This window comes from Crassostrea angulata, chromosome 2 (genome assembly GCF_025612915.1).
Source record: "Crassostrea angulata isolate pt1a10 chromosome 2, ASM2561291v2, whole genome shotgun sequence".
Taxonomy (NCBI): Eukaryota; Metazoa; Mollusca; class Bivalvia; order Ostreida; family Ostreidae; genus Magallana; species Magallana angulata.
This window is the reverse complement of record NC_069112.1, coordinates 8,662,173-8,679,807: the sequence shown is the minus strand read 5'-3', so window position 1 is coordinate 8,679,807 and position 17,635 is coordinate 8,662,173. Positions and strand designations below refer to the sequence as shown.

Below are 17,635 nucleotides of genomic sequence, written 5' to 3'. Positions count from 1 at the left end.
AAAATATTTACAACTTTGTCATTCATGTCACTACTTATTGTATATAACACAGCCCTGGAGTATTTAGATTCCTTTCCAGAATATATTTTTGACAAAATAAGGGTGGAAAAAACTGGAAAACGTCGATGGCAATCTTAATATAATAATATAATATAATGTAATGTAATATACAAATATGGACTCAATGTAGGTTAATATGCATTTATAATGACCCAGGATGACAGTATTGACCGAAGATACATGGAGGATATCGACCGAGGGCGCTAGCCCGAAGTTGATATCCTCCATATATACGAGGTCAATATATGTCAACATGGGTCATTATAAATGCATATTGACCATGCATTGAGTCCATATTTATTAAATTATATAATTTTCAAAATTAATTAGTACAATGTATATCTTCCTAATCTTTACAGAAATAGTGATATACTGTTGTTGTAAAGCATAAATAATTTTAATGAAAATGTTTCAGAATTTATTGAATATTACTTCCAAAACTAACAACCGGAGTTTCTTTTCATTGTGCATCAGTCCTCATAATATAATGTACAACATAAATCATAATAATGAACAATAATTGTAAATCTCTCACAACCTGAATAACAAATAAATGAAGAATAGATATCACATATATGTATTATTTTATCTACATTGATCTAGGCAATAAAAAGTGTCAATTTTTTCAACATAAAAACAACTTATAACTATGTCTAACAATAACAGTAATAAAATTAAGGTCAGACGACATGTTCCTCGAGCATCTTTTTTGTATCTCCTCTTTATAAAGAGTTTCAGAAAAATTATTATTATTTAAAATCATTTTTAATTTGATTGACATTTAATTTATATATAGATATATGCCTAGATGGCCAAGTGGTTAGAGCGGTGGCCGCTCCCTGCTAGGAGGGCAGGTTTCATAGGTCGTGAGTTCACACCCCGGTGAAGCTCCAATATAGTGAATTTTCCTGTGCTGTATATTTTTTTATTTTTATATCACCAATTCAAGTGTTTTTTCAAAAAGATTATGTAGGAGATTGCATACTCTAGTATTTTGCAGAAATGTGTGGTAAGGTATTCTAATTTTTTGCAAGAAAGCTTGTCAAAGTAGTAGTAAATCAACTAAGCCTAGCTCGTTTCAAGCAACGATGAAGTCTTCCATTATAGCCGGCCTCAGAGTTGTTTACTATTTCTTTTAAATCTTCCTCACTAAAACTCACAAACCTGCGAGCTTTTGTATTCGACGCCATATTTGACTGAAGCGAAAGTGAAAACGAGACAGCTCGTGCGAGTCAATATATGCTTTCAGCGGTCATTATAAAAAAATAATGATATCTTAGTGACTAATCAGATTACTGGATTTCACAAAAGTATATAATATTATGATATAATAATATTGGAACATAATTTTTTTTTACAGGTTAAGAAATATTGGTCAGATGAAGAAACTTCAAACCAAACTGTACGCAGCCTAAGAAAATGTGAAAGAAAAATTTCTAATCCACTTCATGTTGGATCAGATTTACAAGGTCAGCATGTTGGACAGATTCTTTGTGCTCTACCTTACTCATTGTTTGGAGAGAGGGGAAATTTTGGAATTCTGGTTCAAGGAACAAAAGTGAGTCTAAAATTTAAGGAAAATAATTTCAACAAAAATAATTTTAAGCAATATTGCATAAGCTTAGTGATTTGACTCGACCTCAGCTCTTTGTGTAGCTATATCTTGCTTGGTATTGATGATTAAAAGTATGTCAAATCCTCTCAAAATCCATTTGGCCAGAAAATCTGAAACTTGTGTGAAAACTATAACCAAGTTTGTTCAAATCATGGTGGGTTCATTATTATGTTTAGCTCACCTGGGTTGAACGTTCAAGTGAGCTTTTCAGATCACTTTTTTCTTGGCATTAGTCTGTCCATCTGTTTGTCTGACAGTAACATTTTCATCTTCTTCTCCAGAATCACTGGGTCAATTTAATCCAAACTTGGCACAAAGCATCAGTGGGTAAAGAAGATTTGAATAGTGCTGAAAAAAATACTTTAAACAGGTCTAGGCAACCTCAGTTTTGGAGGATATATTTTATCCTCCAAAATTGGAGGATTAAAATTCAAGACAGGGCGAAACTGTTTGCAATCATAGAAGGACAAAAACAAAACAGGGCGAAAATAATCCTGTATACAGTAATAAGGAATTTAATGAAATTTTATCAGAAATTTTAAAAAACATTTCAAAAACCATTTGACCAGAAAAGCTGAAACTTGTATGGAAACATCCTCAGGTAGTGTAGATTCAAACTGTGAAAATCATGACCCCCGGGGATTGGGTGAGGCCACAATGGGGGTCAAATTTTTACATGTGAATATAAAGAGTAAATCTTTAAAAATCTTCTTCTCAGAAACCAATAAGACAGAAAAGCTGAAACTTATGTGGTAGCATCCTCAGGTAATGAAGATTCAAAATTTTGAAAATCATGACTCCTGGGGATAGGGTACTGGGTTCACAATTTGAAGGGGGGTTCAAATTTTTACATACAAATATATAAAGTAAAAACTGGTAAAAAACTGGTAAAAAATGTTTTTCTTAAAATCAAATCACATTACACCTTGCATAGTTGACAAAGATCTATATTTGAGATATGATCAAAAGTCTTATTTTATCCCGGGGGATTAATGACTAATATTCAAGTTAAAATCAATAACAATTAATGGTTTAAATTAAATGAGAAAATAAACACCACCTTCAAATTTACTTGGTCAGTGTAACCCTGTCAATCATCTATATTTAGGCCCCAGATTGGATGTAAGAAAAAGATTGACATTTGTTTACTTGTCCTGTGTATACCATGTCTAGTGCTTGCAATGATCGTGCAATTAACTTTTGTCTCTTAATGCATACCTTGAAGATAAAACGCCATGTCTTTTAGCACTATGAGGAAAAGAAACTACTGTTTGGCGGAGATTAAAATTCTGCCATTAAAAATTTAAAGATAGGAATAAAAAATTTACTCATACTTGATTTGTGTACCACAACAAACACGCTAATTACCTGCAGTCTGTAAAATTTACGTAATGCTGATCATCCATGAAAACATTCTTTTATTAAATTAATAAAGATGTTTGTGAATAATTGAGAACATAGAATTAAATTAAATCAAATGTTGTGTCCACAATTTATAACGTTAGTTATTATATTTCTTTGAGAAATTTCATCACGAGCCGAAACAGGAAAGGGAACAAGTACAGACAACTCTGGTACATGCGCATCTGGTGCACTTTAGCAGCTGATCTGAGCTCACTCACATACACAAACATATATTGAACTAGATCTCGTTACGAGTAACGAGTAGGTCGTCCGTCCGATTTTGTTTTATGTGATACAATGAAATATCGATACTCTCTGCCAAATCTGAGATCCTGGTGAAACTAGGTTTTTTGTATCGAGACCGGAAACGGACAAAAGGAAGTGATAAATGAACATAAAAGCTAGTTTTTCTTTATACATTTGCCTAGTGTACATCACTGTTTATTATCCTTAGACTAGATGAAATACCAAAGACAATCAGTTAAACTTGTTAAAAACATGAATTGTATGAACTCTTTTCGTGAGTACCGGAAGTGACGGTTGACAAAAGAAACCTAATAAACAATAATTCTTCAGTCAATTGTCTATCATTCATAAATGTTTGTGTCTCAATCACTTACAGTGACTAAAATCTCGCGGGTATCAAATTTGTAAAAAGGATAGGTACCTAAGATATTTGATATAACTGACAGGAAGTAGAATATGTTTGCTTATTTAACATATATAAGATTTTAAGAATATGTTTGCTTATTTAACATATATAAGATCGTGTAATGATATACTGGTATTCATTCCATGTAAAAAAAAAAATAATAAGGAAAAAAATATTTTTAAGTGCTATCGGTGACGACAATTCAATCAAAATAATGTAAACATGGATACATACTCCGGGCTATCATCTCACAAAGTTTGGTTGTTCAAATCATCACTGTTTTTGAGATCTCATGGAGTTATTGGGGTTTTTTTTGTCTCTTCACAGGAAACGGACAAACGGAAATACTCAGCGAAAGTAAAAACTTAGTATTACTTGAACATTAGACACTTGTACTTTATTGTTTATTAATTGAACTAAAATTGTCAAAGAAAAACAGTTAAACTTTCAAACAGCTTGATTTGTTTTAACCCTTCCGGTGAGGACCGGAAGTGACTGTTGGCAAAATGAAAGCTATTACACGCATTTTCTATCGAATGTCTATTATCTATATAAGTTTCGAGAATTGATCACTTTACTTTCTGAGATTTCGCGGGTAAAACATTTATCTAAAAAACGCTTTCTGAGATATTTGAGATATTTCACCGGAAGTGGAATTTTTGTTTTTATTTAACATCGGATACATGAAATATGTAAGGATTATTACTTTTATTTCAATTCTTTATGAAACAAATTAAATGCAAAATAAAAAAAAATTGAAGTGCTTCCGGTGACGACTGGAAGTTCTGACGAACAAAACAAAATAGTTTAAAGACAACTATAGTTCTATAATCCTACAAAGTCTGAATGCTCAAGTCATTATCATTTTTGAGATCTCAATGTCACAAGCTTTTTGTCGCGGGACAGGAAACGGACGACAGGAAATGAACTTCGAAAAAATTAAACATCGGATACTTGAGATATAATTTATTTCTATCACTCCTAAAAATTTCAAGAAAATCTATTGAGTTATCTTTGAGAAATCGTGTGTGCAAAGAAGGGGAACAAAATTCGTACCCAATTTTCGAGCCATAGTGAGCTTTTAAGTACGGCGCCAATGGCGTAAAACAAAAACAATAGGCACAACTTCAGGCTATGGTCTACCTAACCTAAAAATTTCATATTCATATCTCTGATAGTTTTCGAGATGAAGCGTGCACAAAATGGGTCGAAAAAGTTACAAAATCAGCAATAAATCAGAACCGGAAGTGACGACGGCAAAAATATTAAAAACAAAATAAATTCAGATCACTTCCTATCATCTGTGAAAAAATTGTGTAAATCGGTTGGATAGTTTCTGAGAAATCGCGTGCACAAAATTTGTGGAAAAAAAAAAAAATAACTAGATCTCGTTACGAGTAATGAGTAGGTCTTCCGTCCGATTTTGTTTTCATATGATATGATGAAATATCGATATTCTCTGCCAAATCTGCGATCTTGGTGAATCTAGGTTTTTTGTCTCAAGACCGGAAACGGACGAACAAAAGAGGTTTATGAAAATAAAAGCTGGTTTTTTTTTTTTATACATTTGTTTAGTGTACACCACTGTTAATCATGGAAGATGACACACCAAAGATAATCAGTTAAATTTGTGAAAAAAATGAATTGTTTGAACTCTTCTGGTGAGTACCGGAAGTGACGGTTGACAAAAGAAAACCTGTTAAACATATCTTCAATCGATTGTCTATCATTTATAAAACTTTGTGTCTCAGTCACTTACAGTGACTAAAATCTCGCTGGTATCAATTTTTTAAAAAGGCTAGGTACCTAAGATATTTGATATAACTGACCGGAAGTAGAATATGTTTGCTTATTTAACATATATAAGATCGTGTAATAATATACCGGTATTCAGTCCATTGAAAAAAAAATAGAGAAAAAATATTTAAAGTACTTCCGGTGACGACCGGAATTGACGACAATTCAAATAAAAAATGTAAACACGGATACATACTTAGGGCTATCATCCCACAAAGTTTGGTTGTTCTAGTCATCACCATTTTTGAAATCTTGTGGAGTAATTGTTTTTTGGGGGTTTTTGTGTCTCTTGACAGGAAATGGGGAAACGGAAATGCTCAGTGAAAAAAAAAAGTTAGTTCATGTATTTTATGAACATTAGACACTTGTACTTTATTGTTTATCAATTTTACTAAAATTGTCAAAGAAAAACACTGAAACTTTCAAACAGCTTGATTTGTTTGAACCCTTCCGGTGAGAACCGGAAGTGACGGTTGACAAAATGAAAACGATTAAACACATTTTCTATCGAATGTCTATTATCTATATAAGTTTCGTGTAATGATCACTTGACTTTCTGAGATCTCGTGGGTTAAACATTTATCAAAAAAACGCTCACTGAGATATTTGAGATATCTCACCGGAAGTCGAGTTTTTTGTTTTGATTTAACACCGGATACATCACATATGTAAGGATTATTACTTATATTTCAATTTCATATGAAACAAATTTAATGCAAAAGAAAAACTAATTTTTGAAGTGCTTCCGGTGACGACCGGAAGTTATGACGGACAAAACAAAATGGTTGAAAGACATTTACAACTATAAGTCTATAATCCTTCAAAGTGTTAATGCTCAAGTCATTATCATTTTTGAGATCTCAATGTCACAAGCTTTTTGTCGCGGGACAGGAAACGGACGACAGGAAATGAACTTCGAAAAAATTAAACATCGGATACTTGAGATATAATTTATTTCTATCACTCCTAAAAATTTCAAGAAAATCTATTGAGTTATCTTTGAGAAATCGTGTGTGCAAAGAAGGGGAACAAAATTCGTACCCAATTTTCGAGCCATAGTGAGCTTTTAAGTACGGCGCCAATGGCGTAAAACAAAAACAATAGGCACAACTTCAGGCTATGGTCTACCTAACCTAAAAATTTCATATTCATATCTCTGATAGTTTTCGAGATGAAGCGTGCACAAAATGGGTCGAAAAAGTTACAAAATCAGCAATAAATCAGAACCGGAAGTGACGACGGCAAAAATATTAAAAACAAAATAAATTCAGATCACTTCCTATCATCTGTGAAAAAATTGTGTAAATCGGTTGGATAGTTTCTGAGAAATCGCGTGCACAAAATTTGTGGAAAAAAAAAAAAATAACTAGATCTCGTTACGAGTAATGAGTAGGTCTTCCGTCCGATTTTGTTTTCATATGATATGATGAAATATCGATATTCTCTGCCAAATCTGCGATCTTGGTGAATCTAGGTTTTTTGTCTCAAGACCGGAAACGGACGAACAAAAGAGGTTTATGAAAATAAAAGCTGGTTTTTTTTTTTATACATTTGTTTAGTGTACACCACTGTTAATCATGGAAGATGACACACCAAAGATAATCAGTTAAATTTGTGAAAAAAATGAATTGTTTGAACTCTTCTGGTGAGTACCGGAAGTGACGGTTGACAAAAGAAAACCTGTTAAACATATCTTCAATCGATTGTCTATCATTTATAAAACTTTGTGTCTCAGTCACTTACAGTGACTAAAATCTCGCTGGTATCAATTTTTTAAAAAGGCTAGGTACCTAAGATATTTGATATAACTGACCGGAAGTAGAATATGTTTGCTTATTTAACATATATAAGATCGTGTAATAATATACCGGTATTCAGTCCATTGAAAAAAAAATAGAGAAAAAATATTTAAAGTACTTCCGGTGACGACCGGAATTGACGACAATTCAAATAAAAAATGTAAACACGGATACATACTTAGGGCTATCATCCCACAAAGTTTGGTTGTTCTAGTCATCACCATTTTTGAAATCTTGTGGAGTAATTGTTTTTTGGGGGTTTTTGTGTCTCTTGACAGGAAATGGGGAAACGGAAATGCTCAGTGAAAAAAAAAAGTTAGTTCATGTATTTTATGAACATTAGACACTTGTACTTTATTGTTTATCAATTTTACTAAAATTGTCAAAGAAAAACACTGAAACTTTCAAACAGCTTGATTTGTTTGAACCCTTCCGGTGAGAACCGGAAGTGACGGTTGACAAAATGAAAACGATTAAACACATTTTCTATCGAATGTCTATTATCTATATAAGTTTCGTGTAATGATCACTTGACTTTCTGAGATCTCGTGGGTTAAACATTTATCAAAAAAACGCTCACTGAGATATTTGAGATATCTCACCGGAAGTCGAGTTTTTTGTTTTGATTTAACACCGGATACATCACATATGTAAGGATTATTACTTATATTTCAATTTCATATGAAACAAATTTAATGCAAAAGAAAAACTAATTTTTGAAGTGCTTCCGGTGACGACCGGAAGTTATGACGGACAAAACAAAATGGTTGAAAGACATTTACAACTATAAGTCTATAATCCTTCAAAGTGTTAATGCTCAAGTCATTATCATTTTTGAGATCTCAATGTCACAAGCTTTTTGTCGCGGGACAGGAAACGGACGACAGGAAATGAACTTCGAAAAAATTAAACATCGGATACTTGAGATATAATTTATTTCTATCACTCCTAAAAATTTCAAGAAAATCTATTGAGTTATCTTTGAGAAATCGTGTGTGCAAAGAAGGGGAACAAAATTCGTACCCAATTTTCGAGCCATAGTGAGCTTTTAAGTACGGCGCCAATGGCGTAAAACAAAAACAATAGGCACAACTTCAGGCTATGGTCTACCTAACCTAAAAATTTCATATTCATATCTCTGATAGTTTTCGAGATGAAGCGTGCACAAAATGGGTCGAAAAAGTTACAAAATCAGCAATAAATCAGAACCGGAAGTGACGACGGCAAAAATATTAAAAACAAAATAAATTCAGATCACTTCCTATCATCTGTGAAAAAATTGTGTAAATCGGTTGGATAGTTTCTGAGAAATCGCGTGCACAAAATTTGTGGAAAAAAAAAAAAATAACTAGATCTCGTTACGAGTAATGAGTAGGTCTTCCGTCCGATTTTGTTTTCATATGATATGATGAAATATCGATATTCTCTGCCAAATCTGCGATCTTGGTGAATCTAGGTTTTTTGTCTCAAGACCGGAAACGGACGAACAAAAGAGGTTTATGAAAATAAAAGCTGGTTTTTTTTTTTATACATTTGTTTAGTGTACACCACTGTTAATCATGGAAGATGACACACCAAAGATAATCAGTTAAATTTGTGAAAAAAATGAATTGTTTGAACTCTTCTGGTGAGTACCGGAAGTGACGGTTGACAAAAGAAAACCTGTTAAACATATCTTCAATCGATTGTCTATCATTTATAAAACTTTGTGTCTCAGTCACTTACAGTGACTAAAATCTCGCTGGTATCAATTTTTTAAAAAGGCTAGGTACCTAAGATATTTGATATAACTGACCGGAAGTAGAATATGTTTGCTTATTTAACATATATAAGATCGTGTAATAATATACCGGTATTCAGTCCATTGAAAAAAAAATAGAGAAAAAATATTTAAAGTACTTCCGGTGACGACCGGAATTGACGACAATTCAAATAAAAAATGTAAACACGGATACATACTTAGGGCTATCATCCCACAAAGTTTGGTTGTTCTAGTCATCACCATTTTTGAAATCTTGTGGAGTAATTGTTTTTTGGGGGTTTTTGTGTCTCTTGACAGGAAATGGGGAAACGGAAATGCTCAGTGAAAAAAAAAAGTTAGTTCATGTATTTTATGAACATTAGACACTTGTACTTTATTGTTTATCAATTTTACTAAAATTGTCAAAGAAAAACACTGAAACTTTCAAACAGCTTGATTTGTTTGAACCCTTCCGGTGAGAACCGGAAGTGACGGTTGACAAAATGAAAACGATTAAACACATTTTCTATCGAATGTCTATTATCTATATAAGTTTCGTGTAATGATCACTTGACTTTCTGAGATCTCGTGGGTTAAACATTTATCAAAAAAACGCTCACTGAGATATTTGAGATATCTCACCGGAAGTCGAGTTTTTTGTTTTGATTTAACACCGGATACATCACATATGTAAGGATTATTACTTATATTTCAATTTCATATGAAACAAATTTAATGCAAAAGAAAAACTAATTTTTGAAGTGCTTCCGGTGACGACCGGAAGTTATGACGGACAAAACAAAATGGTTGAAAGACATTTACAACTATAAGTCTATAATCCTTCAAAGTGTTAATGCTCAAGTCCTTATCAGTTTTGAGATCTGAATATCACAAGCTTTTTGTCGTGGGACATGAAACGGACGACAGGAAATGAACTTTGAAAAAATGAAAAATGAATCCTCTATATTATATATTTTTTTTCTATCACTCCTAAAAATCTCAAGAAAATCTATCGAGCCATCTCTGAGAAATCGTGTGTACAAAGAATGGAAACAAAATTCGTACCCAACTTTTGAGCCATAGTGAGCTCTTAAGAACGGCGCCAATGGCGTAAAACAAAAACAAAAGGCACAACTTCAGGCTATGGTCTACCAATCCTGAAAATTTCATATTCATATCTGATAGTTTTTGAGATGAAGCGTGCACAAAATGGGTCGAAAAAGTTACAAAATCAGCAATAATTCGGTACCGGAAGTGACGACGGCAAAAATATTAAAATCAAAATAAATTCAGATTACTTCCTATCATCTGTGAAAAAAATGTGTAAATCGGTTGGATAGTTTCCGAGAAATCGCGTGCACAAAATTTGTGGGGAAAAAAAAAATAAGTAGAAGAAACTGTACGAAAACTATAAGGTCTTCCGTAGGAAACGGAAGACCTTAATAATAAGAAACTGTACGAAAACTATAAGGTCTTCCGTTGGAAACGTAAGACCTTAATAAATGCATCAGTAACGGAGTAGGGTACAATGATCACATATTGCATAAAACATTGCAATAAAATCTCAGTAGATCCCCTCAGAAACTTGTTCTAACAAACAAAATATATAAATACAATATTTTTCTTGATTATCGGAAAACTTCTGTTGAGAGCATTTTAAAACCCCGTGTATATAGACATGTGTACACTAGAGAGCTGGTTTCCCTCTTTCAAAATAGGCTCCACCCTCACCTGAACTTACATGAGGTAAACCTTGGCCTTGAAATATTAAATTTTAGATATTCACAAAAGCTGAAATGTTATGATATATAATTTTTACAATCATTTTATGCAATCATTTTGACATATTGCTGATTCTTTAAAATTGTTAAGACTGGACGATTCTTGGGCCTCACAAGGGGTTAAGAGTTTATAGGTTAATGTAGGTTTATATCCTGTATATAAACAATTGTTTAGGGTCTTTTGAGAACTGCAATGCTGAATGTGATATGACTCTAAAATCATTCTGTTAGAAAATGGACTAATGATAATAAACATAAGAATATGCAGGGGGAAAATGGATTTTTAAGGCATCGAGCTAATGCTTGCCACCCTTCTAGCAATCTTCTGGAGTGGCAATCGTCCATAATTCATGCTCTGCACTGCCTTTTAAATGCCCATAAAATATAAGTTCCTCAAAGTATATTAAACGTTATATTACAAGATTTTTATTCCATTTATTCAACTAAACTGTGTACAAAAAAAACCAACTTTGCCTCCTTGCTTATTGAAAACTCATTGCATAAGTATAAATTTGCTTAATCAAGAAATGGCAGATGAATACAATAAGGTGTAAAAAAAAAAATCACTAAATAGTATTCTAGTTTATCGCTTACATAGGGAACGTGAGCTGGGTTTAGACCGTTGTGAGACAGGTTAGTTTTACCCTACTGATGACTGCAGTCGTTGCAACGGTAATCCTGCTCAGTACGAGAGAAACCGCAGGTTCAGACATTTGGTTTATGTGCTTGGCTGATAAGCCAATGGTGCGAAGCTAACATCTGAGGGATTATGACTGAACGCCTCTAAGTCAGAATCTCGCCCAGATCTTAACAACAATAATTGAAGACCACGGTCGATAGAAATAAAATTTGTTATGTAAATTTATTTGTTATCGTGTATTGCTTTGTGAAGGTGATTTAAGTTTGTTCAAATGAAGGGCCACGCCTTTTTAGGTCACCTGAGTCACTCAGGTGACTGGGTCTCCAAAATAAATGTAAGCGATAAAGTGATTTTGTTTCAATAAATAAACATGATAATGCTGTTGGTTTGGTTGAGCATTTTAGATAGTACTTGTTCACCCCTGCGAATGTTATTGTCATTTAAATTTAGACCACATTGTTTTATTTGACCCTTTCAGTTTCGCAGTAAAAATCATGCCTCGTGTTTATAGTCTATTTCCTAGAATCTAGGCACTTGTAGTCAAATATTAAATCTAGACGTTTATTGATTTTAAACTTTATCTCCATTATTTGGTGGATAAATTAAGTTCTAGAAATAAATGTGACAATAGAAAATATTTAAGTTTTTCCTGCTCCTGCAACAATTAACTGGCTTAGTAGCGATCCCCCTAAAGATTAATTTTAAATCCACGCCTGACCTAGTAATAGCATTCAAAGACTGTTTAAAGCAGAAAGAAAATAATTTATTTTTAGCTCACCGAGACGAAGTCAAGGGGAGCTTATGCTATACCCTCGGCGTTGGCGTCCAGACCTGGTTGAAGTTTTTGTTGCAGGTCCTGTATCTAAGCTATTACTTGTCCTATCTTCACCAAACTTGCATGGATGATGCATCTGGACCTACTTATGGACTTGAAAGACTTGGATGCTGAATCTGGGTCCTAAATTTCAGATGCTGGAGGAGGTTAAGGTTTTTGGAGCAGTTTAAAGTTTTTGTTGCAGGTGCCCTTTGATAGCAATATCTAAGTTACTGCTGGTCCGTACTACACCAAACTTGCATGGATGGTGTGTCATATGATACTGATGCACCAGACAGGCTTGAGTGCTGAATCTGAGCTAGAGGTTTCGGATGCTGGAGGAGGTTAAGGTTTTTAGAGCTGGTTAAAGTTTTTTGAGCAGGTGCCCTCTGATGATTATATCTTCAGTACTACTGGTCTTAACTTCACCAAACTTGTATGGATGGTATGTCTTATGATACTGATGCACCTGACAGGCTTGAATGCTGAATCTGAGCCATAGGTTTCGGATGCTGGATGAAGTTTAGTTTTTTGGAACAGGTCACATGTTTTATTGATGATAGTTTGCATAGTTGATTTAGCTATATTATAAATGAAACACAGAGGTTGCTTCAGATGCACAGCCTGATCTCCATTATCAAGGATGCTAAAGGAATCTCACTCAAACCTGATTGATAGATAGGTGTGGTTTTTGTTAAATGATATAACATGATTCCTATGATATAGTATTGTATGATATGAAACTCTACTGTATAATATGATACAATATAATATTAATAGAATCATTAATTATTACGAGTGTGGGAATTTCACTATCCCTTACGAGTATATAATGAATGATTATTTTTCTCGCATTATATTAGCTTAAAAATGATGTTTGACAACTTTCTGTTATGACGTTCAAAAGATTACTTTCGGTTTATCCCTCTGCGTGCTTCAAATAGTGCAAGTTAAATGAAAGCATACGACATTTTTTTCAATTAAAATATGAAAAATAGTTATTAATTAAGCAACACAATTACTTAATGGATAATCTCAATGCACTATTTTGCATTTCCCTACAGCAGACAACGTTTGTTTAGTAATACGTTTTAAAACGGCGTAGTAATACACAGTGTAAGACAGAAAAATCTCACACTGCTGTCTCACACCGGTCAAACCGATCTCACACCGGTGATAATGCGAGAAAATATGTTATATTGTAAAAAGTTATATGATACGATATGATATTGTATCAATTTTTTTGATATTTTATGATATGATATTGTATCATGAATGTATAGTATTGTATATAATGATTCAATGTTGTATTATATTATATTGTATAATTAATTTAATATTTTATTACATGATACTGTTACATATGATATTGCAAAATATAATATTGTATCCTATGATACAATATTGTATATTCTGTAATATTGAATAATAAGATATTGTATGATATGATATTGGTTTCTGTAATATAGAATTATTATAATATCACATGAAATTGTATTATATGATATTGTGATATAATATGATATCGTATCGTGCGATAATGTATAAAATGATATTGGTTTATATGATATATTTATTATAATATCACCTGAAAATTTATTATATGACATTGTTATATATATATAATTGTATCATATGATACAATATTTAGTTGTAATAATATTATATAATGTTTTACTTTATCACATGACATTATATCATTTGATATGATACAATGTTGTATCCAATTATATTGTATTATATGATACAATTTTATATTATGTATCAAATATGATACAGAAGCATACAATACAATATCACACTTAGTCTATATTATACAATACACTATCATACTATATTATACAATACAATATCATACAGTTCAATGTTATGATGTTTTATGTAATATGATATTGTATCATATGATACTATATTGTATTATATATTATGATATTGTATTATGTGATCAAATACAATAAAGGTTAACACAATACCAAGTCATATCATTACAATATGTTACAATATCATTTTCTCATTGTTATTACGATATTTTATTCTATTATATATATTTTAAGTATGATAGAATGCAATATTTGATTTTATATTATTGTATTGATTAACATATGAACATATGATTATCATACAATTTTTTTAAATGATATATGATATTGTGTCAAAACAGAATCCATTAATATGCAAGATCATAAAGTATGATTTTCATATTAAATGATGAAGGTGGTCTCATAAAGGTGATGTCTCATAAGGGTGATGCATCGTCTCAGTGAGCTTTGTAATCTGTGATTACCTATGTTTGAACTTTGAAATTTCTACGATTTTTGTAACCATGATGAGTTATTGTATTATAAACGCATCAGTACCTACTTTACAAGGAAATATACTGATTTTTATTTCTAAAGCAGCACAGAACATTATTAATTTACTTTTTATTCTGATTTTATTTGATATACGACTATAAGTACAGAAATTCACATTATTGATATCATTCTATACAAAATGAAATGTCAGCTCGATGCCTTTGTGGCCGTTCCAGCCTTTGATTATTTATACAGAATCTACATGTATTACACTATATTGTCCAGATAGTTTGTATAATGATTCCATTAAGCTGATTTTATCATACCTTTTGTTCCTCAGGTGAGCGATATGGCCCATAGGCCTCTTGTTTTCTCATCTAATTGGCCATCAAAAGTTATGGTACCAAATGACCCTTTGCTTTATAACTCCCGGAACTTATAGAGTTATTGCATATGTGTATGAAAAAATTGTTTATGCCACTCCTCTAAAACAAAAGAGATGGGACATGGAACTTTAACTAATGTATGTAGCTCACATAGAGGATCTTCCAGTTTATTCATACCAAAAAGCCCCTTCGCCTTCTAGCAGTTAATGCCCCTGAAAGATACTTACGTTCTTGAAAAACAACTTTTTAACGATATGTCGCATAGACATTGGACCAATTAGGATTAAAGCATGTACCTTGGCCAATCAAAATGACTTAAAGATCAAAGGTCAAGGTTATTTGACAGTCTTTGTATTAATGAATTTAATATCTCGTATGTTAAAGGTGATATATAGAAAAAAATTTCTGGATGAAGTCCTTTCTCAAGACATTTTAAAATATTGCAATTCAGCCCCCCCCCCCCCCCAACCACCTAGATAAAGTTGTAGAGTTTATTGCCACTTTTATACAAAATGCTTGTTATGGCTCCTCTTTATAATAACTGTTAGAGATAGAGACTTGAAGCCTTTCTCAAAAGGATCTTTCAATCTATTCATCCCAAAACGATTCAATGTCACCTTTAAGCAGTTATTTTTTCTGAAAGTCAAACTAGCAACTTTAAACCTTACATTATAGGGCCGTCAGACCACTTCAAATTGAAAGGTTGACCTTGACCAGTCAAAATGACTTAAAGATGAAAGGTCAAGCTCAAACAAAAAATTGGCATACTTCATCTATTGACACTTTTTTATGAAGTACCGCAGGGAAACATTTTATTAATTCTATGGAAACAAAAATATTTCAAACTTTAAAAGATGAGGTGGAAAGACCTTTAATTGTTAAAAAAATTTTGTGAAAAAAATTAGTTTACAAGTCTTAAACTTAATATCATTTGTATTTATTTCTCCAGGTTACAATTTCATCATTCAAAGCAGACAATTCATACTACAAAAACCTACAAAATGGATTTCTAATGAAAAAAGGAGCAACAATAACATTCAGCAAAGAATGCAACATACTTCGAAAGGAAGGGAGAATTGAGTGTATTCAAACATTTCTTCATTTAAAGAAACTATTGGAGTTTTTAAGTAAAAAATCTTTTCCATGATTTATTTTCTAAGCTTTATATGTTTCACTTGAGTATTATTGACGTGGTGTTTGTTAACTTTTACTTTTCAAGCGAAGCATTTCTTGAATTACCTTGATTATAGAATCAAGTGAGCCATAACTCTGTTGTTGTCATTGTATATATTATTCTTTATCAGAAATGATATTGGTGTGCAGTTTTTACAGAAATGGCTCAGCCTGTAACTATTTTCTTTAAATTATCTACTGTATAACTATTAAAGTGGTCACATGATGTTTATTAATGTTTAGCTCACCTGAGCCTAAGGCAAATATGGCCAGAAAAGATTGAACTTCTGTGGGGTATCCTGAGGTATTGTGGATTCAAGATAGTTCAAATCATGTGAGGATGGGGCTAAAAATGGGGGATTAACTTTTACAAAAAAATTATATAGAAAAAATCTATAAAATCTTCTCAAAAATTTTTAGGGCAGAAAAGCTGGAACTTGTGTGGAAGCATCCTTAATTAATGTAGATTCAAGTCTGTTCAAATTATTGTCCCTGGGATAGGGTGAGGCCACAATTGGGGATGAATTTTTACATAGGATTATATAGAGAAAATCTTTTTTAAGAATTCTTCTTATAAACTATTGGGCCAGTCAGATTATTATTCAAATAAAATCTTCATGAACATTCATAAATATTCAAACACCTATATTAATGTGGCATCTTTAATTTTATAAAAGAAAGATGTGATATATTATAAATTAATTATGTACTAAATTCTAAGAAACATGTAAATTCATTGACAAACAGTCTCAGACATCATGATCAAATGGTCATTACTAGATCCTAAATTCGATGCTTCATTTCTTAATTATAAAATTTATCTCCAAAAAATGACATAATTTATCAATGAATATTCAGTCTTAGCAGATGATACATTATGCTTGTTTTGTGATAAATAAAATCTTGTAAACTAGTGGTTTTATTAACCAAACTAAAAAAGTGAAATATTTTAAAATTGGCATAATAGTTTCTTGGGGAAAAAGTTATAAAGACTCAAAGGACTAAGTGCGGTTTTATGCATTTTTTGCCCCCAAAATCAAAGTTTATGAAAGAGCTTTTAAAATAAGGTGAAAGATAGTTAAAATCATGTTGGAAATAAATGTGTAAAAGGTTATCACCACAGTGACGTCATAATGTAGAAATGAGGTCATGAAGATTGCATTATTTTGATAAATTGATGATTTGTGGCAAAATATGGGTGTTTTCCGATGGTTTTTCGACTAGGAAACATCGAGCGCAGGCTTGCTCAAGTACCATTTTTTAGTATAATGTGTATAAACTATCTGAAGAAAACATATGTTAAAATCGCACTTGAGCAGACCTGCGCTCTATACTTCCGAATGCAAAATATAGAGCAAAAATGAGAATATTTTCATTTGTGTGCATATTTGCGGGATTTGGGTCATTTAGGTGACGTCATAGATAAACAGCGAATGAGCAATGATGACTAAAATCAACATCAAAGTTAAAGGAATCCTC

General features: G+C 32.2%; 2 protein-coding genes across 4 annotated transcripts in view; one reads left to right on the top strand and one right to left on the bottom strand.

Annotated features, from left to right (window-relative positions):
- LOC128173862 (transient receptor potential cation channel subfamily M member 2-like) overlaps positions 1-17,635 on the bottom strand; it is a 409,575-nt gene that overhangs the window by 244,141 nt on the left and 147,799 nt on the right. The gene's annotated exons all lie outside the window — the stretch shown is intronic.
- The window catches only part of LOC128171262 (uncharacterized), a 60,224-nt gene that overhangs the window by 34,437 nt on the left and 8,152 nt on the right, over positions 1-17,635 (top strand). For 2 of the 3 annotated variants that reach the window (XM_052837018.1, XM_052837017.1), the window contains 2 exons: positions 1,421-1,618; positions 15,933-16,524. In XM_052837018.1, coding sequence (XP_052692978.1) covers positions 1,421-1,618; positions 15,933-16,130 — 396 coding nt within the window. In that variant the 3' untranslated portion in view covers positions 16,131-16,524. Of the gene's footprint in view, positions 1-1,420; positions 1,619-15,932; positions 16,525-17,635 lie in introns of those variants that run through there. The other variant, XM_052837019.1, reaches the window with a different exon arrangement.